Raw genomic sequence first — 10,593 nt, 5'->3', positions numbered from 1 at the left:
ACAGCCCTACCATACAAATGAATGAAGTATTGTACCTCATGTAAGTGCTTCGTTTAACCGGAAGTACTTTTTGACAGGGTTCAACTAATGAGATTTGTTGTTTTAAATTGACTGCATTTAAAATGAAAGTAAATGTGACGTCAGACAACAAGAAAGAAAGTCGTATGCATAATACTTTCAAATAACATCGCTAAAAATTGAATGCGCACCTTGGCGCCATGATTGATTGATTTCATGTGCCATTTTTCACTTCAATGCGACTATGGCGCGTGGCGCAAGCCCTTCCCAATCACTGAATTTATCATCCAATCTTAACTGTTTTTTTTTTTTTGGTTTCTTATCGTAATAAAGGTACCTAAAACTGGTAATCATAGTTAGATGTTCAATTGTATTTCAATAAGTGTTTACCAAATGTTAAAAGACATACATGTATATGGCATATTTTTACGTTCGGTCTAACTAAAATAAAAAGGATCTTTCTATTTCTTTTGATACTTTTTAAATAACGAAAAGACTTTCCTGTATATTATACAATTAAAATCAATCGCGTTTCATAGATATCCAAGATTTAAAATAATAACCGATTTATTTTTGACTCGGAATTAAATATCACACACAGTTTAAAGTCAATTTAACCATAGAAACGAGGGGATATTAAAGGTCAAATTCGGCAAAAAATTTAATTTGAACGTATAAATATAGCAAATATCATGTAAATCTACACTTGATCTTGTATTTTTTTTTCAGGTCAGATATGTCATATACTCCCTGGTATAACTTTGAATTGCGATTATAGACTTTAAAAATATGTCTTAACAAATGTTTATTTAAATGCTACAAAATAAATTATAACAGTTCAACTGAACTCGTAAAATTCAAGAAGTGTGGACTCATAAAATTCAAAATGATATTTAATTTTCTAGTAGATTTAAAAAACAAAAAAAATCTTCAAATGATAAAAAATAATGATCCAATTCTCGAATCAAAATTCAATTAAATGTCATATAAGTTTGTTTTCTTTTTTTCTTTCTGTAAATCTCTAATTCGGTAATAAATATTGATTTAATAAGCTATTAAATTAATTAGAAATCAATCTGAAAAAAAAAATGGAGGCTATCGATCATAATGCGATCTTAATATTAACAAAGAAAATGTTATCTTATTTTTTACAGCTCTAATATACGTAGATTTCATTATTCCTATGTCACTCTAATACATTCTACAGTGGGATTTATATTTTTCTTTGAAATATTTAATATTGAACGATGAGACAGATTTAATATTATTTATACCTTTTTCTGGAAGAACCTTGATATTATAAATTCCGTTTCTTAATTGTCAAACCCGCAGGATATTTCAGCTTTTGAAAGACTTCATTATAAAATCATTTTACAGGAATAGAATAAATCATTTATTTATGCTTCTTGTGGAAGAAACTTAATATTGTAGATTAAAGCTTTTAAAAAGATACAGTTTAAGATAATTGGCTAATTTTCTAGATAGAGAATTTAAAACGATCTCCGAGGAGAAGATTTCTTTGACAAGAACAAGTGCCCGTCGCCGATAATTGTCATCATCCCGCTAAGAGATGTGTAATAAGTAGTCTGTCCCCAAAATCCGCACAATTAACATAGAATATACAAAATATATACAAGATATATACACATCGCAACTCCTCGATACAACAGGTGAACCGTGTTCCATTTCGATTTCTACGATTGATTGATTTTATTTCATTATTTTTCAACAAGAAGTCGTAGCGTAATGGATAAGGTCACGAACATTCACGCTGGCGACCAATGTTCGATTCCTGCTTTGGGCAAGATGCTTTTTTCTTTCATTAATTTTTTTTTTATTTTTTATTCGAAAATATGTAGACTAAATGCTTTTAAATCAAGAAAAAGTGAAAAAAAAATTTTAAGTTAAAGAGTAAGTCGATTATTTAAGAAAAACATGCAACTGAATGATAACTGAAAGGTCACTGAAATGTGCCTGCCATTCAGTCAACTGAATGTTGACGGGATGATCACGGAAAAGTCACGGGAAAGAATCTTTTCAGTGACCTTTCAGTGACCATTCAGTGGGCATTCAGTTACCATTCCGTCGACTGAATGGTGTAATTTCATCTTGTGGATGCACAACGGAAGGCTGTGGATAGATTGTTCTGATGCGTACTATATTAAAGCAGTACTGCTTACCTTTAAAAAAAATATGTGGGTCACTGTACAAAAGCATAATAATGTAAAAAAAAAAAATATGCAAATACGGAAAAAGTATATTGTAATATCTTCTGCTTAGATTTACATAACGTTAAATTTAATTTTTTTCTTCCTGTACTAATTGTTATTCTCCGTGCACATGTGTATGTTTTGCTGAATGGAATAAATTAGTACCATGATTTATTTGTGTTATTTGATTTATTATTGCCATTTACTGACCTTCCATTTTGTCTGTCAAACAAACAATGCCATTAAGGAAGTTGTTGTAGTCCATTTAAGAAAAGTGTCTACTATAATAAACAAATTGAACTGTACCAATTTGTAATGGGAACTGACACACCCCGTACATGTACCTGTATTTCCTTGTATGTTTGGAATAAGCATATCGCACGTATACTTTATTCAATTAAAACAATTTACATAAAACCATAAGAAAAAGGAAAACAGTAACAGTTTAAATGGCAGTTTTTAAAAAGTCACACACAGATTTAAATATTATTCGCTCATTGATATTTAATTAACATCTACAATTACATCGTTCATAGCTGGAGAAATATGGCTAGAAAAAGCTTCATCATGTAAGAAATGTTTTGGTGATGTTTGTAACGATCTGTATCGTGAATCTGAAATTGCAGAACTATTCTCTTCTCTGTTAAGAGTTTCGTTTGCATACTCAACAAGGATATTGTCTATTTCAATAGTCTCTGGCATGTTAAGATCTGCAGACACGTGTATACAATACAAAGGGTATTAATCCCTACTCGTATCAATAGCATTTTCATCAATTTCGTGATAGTGGACAGCAGTGGCAGAGTTGTCTTTCTTTCGTTTAATTTTCTTTCTGTTTCGTTGACAGCCACAGTAAAACACAACGACAATCACTACTATTACGAACATTGCATTAAAGCTGAAAATACCGATAAGGAGGGGATTCTGGCAATTTGCCTCGTTTACCTCTTTATTTCGGATTCCTGAATCTGATGCTTATTCGGTGTATTGAATAACATTTGGAGATTGAATTGAAGATATATCTTCTTGCGCTTTGAAACGTGCTCGAACTTGTGCTGTAAAATCAGTCAGTGAGACGCCTTCATTAATTCTCTCTGTGCGTAATAGGGAATAATTGGGTTGTGTGGATATCAAAAATGCTTCCGTGTTAAAATCCTTTCCTGTAGGAAAATAAATAAAACGGCACAATTAAATAATGACAGTTATAAAGCACATTTATATGACGAGTCAAACGTTGCAATATTCGATTTTTCTATTTGTATTCTATAATTTTTCATTTGCGTAGTAAAATGTGTCATTCTAATTTTCTATTTGTATTGTATAATATTTCATATGAATTTTATAATTTTTTCAAAATTGTATAAATTAAGAGCTACAATACAATATACAAATAAAGAAATAAAAAGAATTAACCGAGGAAATGGAAAATAAAATAGTACAAATAAAAATGTACAATACAAATGAAAAATTATAGTATACAAGTGGAAAATATCGAATATTTCAACGTTTGACATGCATAATTCTAGCCTTTGTTTAGAATATGTTCCTTGTCTGACAATGTTGAAATTGAAAAAGTGCATAAAATCAGAATTTATTCTGCAGACAGAAAAAAACGTTAGTCTATGTTATTATATTTCCACATCTTAGGTCAATTGTTTAATGCACGTATTTTATGATTTAAGAAGAATAAATGAAAAAAAATGTAGCTAAATAAACCTTTAATGATACCATATTTCATAATAAGGTAAATAATATTAATTTATAGTTTTCTTATTCTACAAATGCATTTGATATTGAAATGATTATAAGACCATCATAAGATATAACAAGTAAAAAAAAATTATTTTTACATTATTGAGAAAAATATCACTTATCTTCAATGTTTAAATACTTGTCTTAAAAGTTCTTCCCTCGATCAAATATTTGTGTTTACATGTGTACTTTATGAAAAAGGGAAACATACTTTCTACATTTTGTAAATCTACACATCCAATTGAAATGTTGCAAATCTTTCTCGCACAGCTAAATCTTTGTTGACATAAATCTCCAAACGAAGGATATAGACAAGGTATTTCACAAGATTTCCCAATAAAGCCACTTCAACATGCTAAAAATATATAGAGGATATCCAATGTTCTGTAGTTGGATATGGAATTTTATTTCACTCGTGGGACAGGATTTTTTGATAATTTCACGAGTGCGAAGCACGAGTGAAAATATCAAAAAATCCTGTCTCACGAGTAAAATAAATTCCATATTCAACTACAAAACATTGAATTTTCTATTTATTACATTTTTCTTGGATTTTCCCTTTTCCTCTGTCTTTTTCTCATGCAGTCATAGGCTACATGACGTCATAGTTGAGCAGTTGAGACGTCATAGCTTAGTGTTGTGAGATTGAAAACGTCGTAAACAAGGATTTTAACAATATATTATGGGATCTTCGGCAGTTTTATTATATGTCAGAATGGCATGTTTATTTTCCAATGGACCAAGGGGTATTTTTTAACAATATTCTTTGTTATTGGAAGGAAAATCGAGAGTTTTCCCGCATTTCTGATATTCTTCACACTGTGACAGGATATCATTTTGATATCCTTTCACACTGTGACAGGATATCACTTTTATTCAATGAATAAATTACAGTATTTCACTGGTAAAAATGTAATAAAATTCATTATTCATCATTTTCCTAAAAAAAGTAAAGTTATTCAATGAATATGAAGAATGAAGAAGAATAAAGAGTTAAAGAAGAACATGTTATTACCAACGCAACTGCTAGAGTTCACATCATACATATACCCTGAGCAACATTCAGATCTGAAAGAAACCATATCCATTGATTATAAATTTGAGGGTTGATCAAAATGTTCGTGGATGATGTCAATCTTGGTTATATTACCCACTAGAAATTTAAGATGAACGAAATATGATGTGTAAAAATAATCGCTTTATTGATTTACCAATATGGAGTTCCATCCAATTGGATTTAACAAGAATTAATCTCCTTTTTTTAAATTAGCATGTTTTGTAACAACGGAGCACGCTCAATGGTAATAGAAGGTCAGAACATTGAATAAGGGATATTTTCTGTGCATTGTATTTTCAAGGAAATAACAAAATTACCTTTCCCTTCACAGAGTGTTTGCGAGGATGAAAAATCAAATAATGAAGATATTACAGTGGACCTTCAGATATCCGGACGCCAGATATCAGGATGCTTCAGTATCCGGACGATTTTCATCGGAACGAAATTTGAAAATGTTATTCTGTCTTGTTGAACTGGTGATTCAGATATCCGGATGCTTCACATATCCGGACAAGTTGACTGGGAACCAAAGCGTCCGGATAAATGAGGGTCCACTGTACATATATTACACAAAAAAGCGTTAAAATGGACATCCTAAAATATATCTATACAGACTTTGGTTTTATTTTCAAATCAATTGAACTTAAAAAATATACTTTCAAAATAATCAAAATAGAAAATATAGCTTTTCCTGTGAAAAAGGAAGATATGATTTAAATTAGTGTTTTGCGTTTATTTTGCCCATCTATATTTCCAATGGCACGATGTATATGTGTGATCTGAGGTGATATTGTTTAATTACACGAATGTTGTAAATATCAGAGATTGTACATGTAAAGCATAATGAAGAGGAAAAGGTCATTTATCTTCGGGAACTAAATTAAGTAAGTGTTCTTGATTTAACGAAAATAGCTATGTGCTAGCACTCTTAGGCAACTCTTACTGGAATAGTAAATTTGATATAGGATAGAACATTCCATGAAGAAAGAAACCACTAATGTTTTCTTGTTATTTTACGATATAACACTATCTGATGTGTTACCTTTTCGTCTGTACCAAAGAAACCGGCCAATATATTGTTTGGATAAGACAATCGTCTTTATCAAAAGAAAGATTTTTTTTCCGGTTAACTTTAAGCTTACACAAACAAAAAATATAATAAACCCAAGTTGAAATGTGAATGGTTCCAAATTCTTATTTTTACATGTTTTTATAATTGTTTACAACGCCTCAAGTGCTAGTGTTTGTTCTCATTTTTATTCATCATTTCAATATATTTACGTTGATTAACTATTTAAAACATCATTACGTCATAAATTTAATAATTTGAATTCCTCCAGAGCTTAAGATACTCTAGCGGAAAACAAAATGATCATTCTAGTTCTTCGAATGCTTGCATGACGTTTAAATTGTTTTATATTGTTCTACATTAAAGCTGAACACGACTCCTAAAAAGGCATACGCCATTTTCGATATCATTATACACGATACATCTACTTCATTGAATACTCTTCAAAGTCGTCAAACCTGACTGCTTTATTGTCACAGCTAATGGCGTGGAATGGCGATCCGTGTCTGGTTATTTTGCATTAACTTACGTTTGTTTACATTTTATTGCAGTTGCGTGTATCTGTGTTTGTTTGTATACTGCACTGACCTGCACAACTATAATTGTAAATTTCTTTGGTAACTTACTTTCCTGCATTAGATAAAGTATTACGTTATTATTCTTGCCACCGAGTGCTTTATAGCAAATGTCCGTTTAAACCGGTATCGACTGATTACAGTGACAAAGCCCGGTCCTTTATATAAGGGTCTGCAGGTATAGCAATTCTCCGAACAAAAATGGCGGATACATTCCTTTTACGAATCGTGTTCAGTTTATGGAATAAATGTCACCTATCTCCAAACCCCATGTTCAGAGTTTGGTATGTTTAAATTGTTTGCATGGTGTTTTCATAACATTTTCTCTGTGAATACATATATCTGCCACTCATCACCCGTTTAAATTGTTTTGATGAATAGAAATTCTTGGGTAGATTGTAAGTTAAAAACAAAACAGAGGAACAAATATAATCATCTTCAATTATAAATTTTGAGTGTAACATTCAAGTAATGCCTTACACAGTATAAAAACTAATATTTATTCAATAAACAACTAAATTCAAACATCCATTACAACAAAGAGAAAAAAAAAACAAGATACAGGAAATTGTTGTAGTTTGCATTTTCTAATAATCCCCTTCGAGGTAATCCTATAAATTTTCCGCGTCGAATAGAGAAAAAAATAATAATGTGAAAAATATGACCTGATTTTAGTACAGCACTCCTAAACTAAGACATTTGAGTATCAAGACATTATGGTTTCCCGTTCTTCTTTGTGTGACTGCTTGGACTGTGTCTTCGTTTATTTAAATGGAACATCTATTTGTCACAATTTAATTTAAATTGAACATTATAAGCAATCTACTAGTAAGTGATTTGTTGACAGAGTTAAAAAATAGGTATAATTAATCTATTTTAATTAATTGAACATTTGCTCTACATTTATAAAGATCTTTTTTTAAAATCACTATTGAAATAAGTTGTTTTTGAGTAAAACGTTTTTCGAGGTTTGTAGGTGACTAAGCTTAATAATTCACAATACAGTTTGATCACACACATGCACATCTACCTTTCTTTCTTCTGCAGATCAATGAAATCAATCATTCAAATAGAACTCATACATTAATGCAAAACAGCATATATACCAGAATAAGTAAATTAGAATACCTTTATACATCCATGCATTCATACAAACAATCTATATTAATATTAATTTTAACAAACTAAGTCACACTAATAACTTCTCTTATAACAACTTCAAAGAGAAGGAGATAAATAACCATATCAAGATTTCGAGCTATCCTGTAAAAAAAGAAAGAAATTGGTTAGAAATATTATTCATAGCATATTACAGACTTTGTAAAACGTAGAAAAATAAGATAAGAATTGGTGTATAGAGGCGAGTCTTTTTTTTTTGTAAATATTGTTTAACATAGACTTTTTAAACATGTCTTTTTTAAATAATTTCATCTGATTAACATGCTTTTTTTTACCCTGATTGATGAAGATAAACTTGAATATCCAAAAACATTTTTCTTCTTTTTCTCATGCTTTTTTCTCAATTTGTTTACTTTGACCATTTCATAGCTTGATTGGTCTAAATGAAAAAAAAATGCTTGAAATATATACTGGTGTGCAGACACTGAGCGTTTATAACCAAAATGGCAAAATTTAATTTTATTAAGATAAAAATAATTAAAAGGTTACAAAAGATATTTTTCGTTGTACATATGACTTCATCAGCCTCTTAATGTGTTAAAACGGAATATCAAATTGACAAGTGCATTGCAATCGATGAATCTTTCATGATTTGTTTCGTGAGATTTAACAAATGATATAACTGCATGTAATAGAAAGTTTTAGGTAGTTTAAAGCTCGCCAGTAAAATATGCTCGTCAGAGTTATAAAAGTTGACAAAGTATAGACTAGTACATCTGTATGTAATCCTTTTTCTATTTTTTTTTCCTCTGATTTAAAAAAAACCAAATCAGAACCCCGTAACGTAACGTAAAGAAACGTAAAGGAAAATATTTTGTAGAATATTAAAAATTATGAGAAATAGATACATTTGTATGCCTCCGCTGAGTTATAACTGGTTGGACATGGAAGATTATGTTTTGTACACGGTGCATCATAGTTGTCCTGAATTAATGCCCCCTGTGCGTTGAATTCTGTACAAAAACCTGGAAATAGTAACACGTGTAGTTAAATGTGCATGATTATATGTTTCATTGTTTTTTAAACGAAAGCTTAATTCTATTATTATAGATTCATAATTCACATACCAAGGATAGTGCGATTAGGTGCGCATACTTCTAATGTCTCATTTCTCCATGGATTGATAACGCAATGATACTGAAACTTAAAATGTTGAGCATTTGCTCCCGATGATTGTGAACACGACTGACGAATAGAAGAACAGTTGAACCTTTCTGCCGCCTTTCTCCATGACTCTTCGTCGATTGGGCATGCGTCAACTACCCTCAGGGTAAGTAATGAGACCTCACACTTCGTGAATGCAAACACCTTTAAAATAATATGAAATGAAAGATGATTGTCTAATGTTTGCATATGTAAGGAAAAAGGGATTTTAGGGTACTTTATCAACAACACTTGAACTTGCAGGTTTTAAAATCAGCAAATTCATACATGAGACCGGGTTTTTTTTTTCTTATACATCTATTTTAACATTTGTATGTGACCAAGTCAAACTGTACAATCAGTCCCTGGATGGCTGACTGACAAAAATACCCACAATCTTTTTGAAAAAAAAATGAAAATTGAGGAAGTTGGGGATAATTTTTGACTTTGGGCACCAACCTTCATCACACGTAGAAGCATCACCATATTTATCGTGACAAATCCATGATACCAATCCATGGTTTTCATTTCTGCTAGAAAATATTTGCAACCTTTTTATTATTATTTTAGTTTTTGCAAATAATAAACGATCATGTCTTATTGCTAATTTTTTTTTCTTCATTATATTTTCTGAAAAAGTCTACCGATTTTAACACTTGCCAAACGTAAAAACATCGTCTGAGTGATTAAATTAATAAATACATACTTGTAATTTTATTAACATTCAACAAAGTGATTGATATAACTAGAGGCCGTGTCACACTGTCGCGATTTATGCTACGATTACATGTACCCACGAATTGATAAAAGTTGAAAATCGTCGTTCATTGCTAGGTTTGTCTTGCATTTTTTTTTTACAGCGTGTGGAATATTTTCCTGCTAGAATTGTGTGTCTGCGATGTTTGTGCGACAAAGTACGAGGTTTGTATGATTTAAAGCCCCAGTCACACTGTCACGAATTTAGATCACGGTAAGGTACGATTAAGGGATCCGTGAAAATTCCTAGACATCCGCAGTCAGTCCGTTATTATTACCTTGGTGAGCCCGGTTAATTGGATTACTCCTGAACGATCCGTAAATTGTTACGACTGTTTTGAACTGTTCAAAACAGTCGTAGAAAACCGCGATGCATCTTCATTTCTTGTATATCGTAGTTACCCCGTATTGTATGCCTACCATCACCGTGTAACCACCGTATAGACTTTCGTGATTGTTTAGGGGTCATCCGTGACACGTAGGTCTACGCTTACTCAAGGATTTCGACGACTGCAGTAGGGAAAATATACGAATATACAAGATAATCTGTAACTAACCGTAAGTCCCGCACATTTTGTCTCAGTTGTAGTAGGAAAGCGACAAGGAAACAATACAGAGACTCACGAATAATGGCGGCGAACTGTTTTTTTTTCTCACGTTGTAATACGGCAGCAGAAAGGGGTTTTTACGTCTAATTACGTGTTTAACGGCAATTTTACGGTTGGATAAGATAGCTTAAGATCTTTCAGTTATTTAGTACACATTTTTGTCACAATTTTTGCTAGTCATTGTTATCTGTTGTTCATGACTGTACACATGACCATAAGCACGGGA

General features: G+C 31.3%; 1 protein-coding gene and 1 pseudogene across 1 annotated transcript; both read right to left on the bottom strand.

The window, feature by feature from the left end:
- Window positions 1–2,572: 2,572 nt before the first annotated feature.
- Window positions 2,573–5,062, bottom strand: LOC134282300 (uncharacterized; annotated as a pseudogene).
- Window positions 5,063–7,926: 2,864 nt separating this feature from the next.
- Window positions 7,927–9,578, bottom strand: LOC134282299 (uncharacterized). Its single transcript, XM_062764704.1, has 5 exons — window positions 9,463–9,578; window positions 8,928–9,168; window positions 8,709–8,825; window positions 8,136–8,239; window positions 7,927–7,944 (listed from the first exon to the last, which is right to left on the bottom strand). The coding sequence occupies exons 1-5, from the start codon at window positions 9,529–9,531 to the stop codon at window positions 7,927–7,929; spliced, it is 549 nt and encodes a 182-aa protein (XP_062620688.1). The 5' UTR covers window positions 9,532–9,578.
- Between the last annotated feature and the right edge of the window lie 1,015 nt (window positions 9,579–10,593).

Source organism: Saccostrea cucullata, unplaced genomic scaffold, assembly GCF_032062105.1.
Source record: "Saccostrea cucullata isolate Sc308-1 unplaced genomic scaffold, CSIRO_AGI_Scuc_v1 ctg1593, whole genome shotgun sequence".
Lineage (NCBI taxonomy): Eukaryota > Metazoa > Mollusca > Bivalvia > Ostreida > Ostreidae > Saccostrea > Saccostrea cuccullata.
This window is presented reverse-complemented; position numbering and strand designations above follow the sequence as displayed.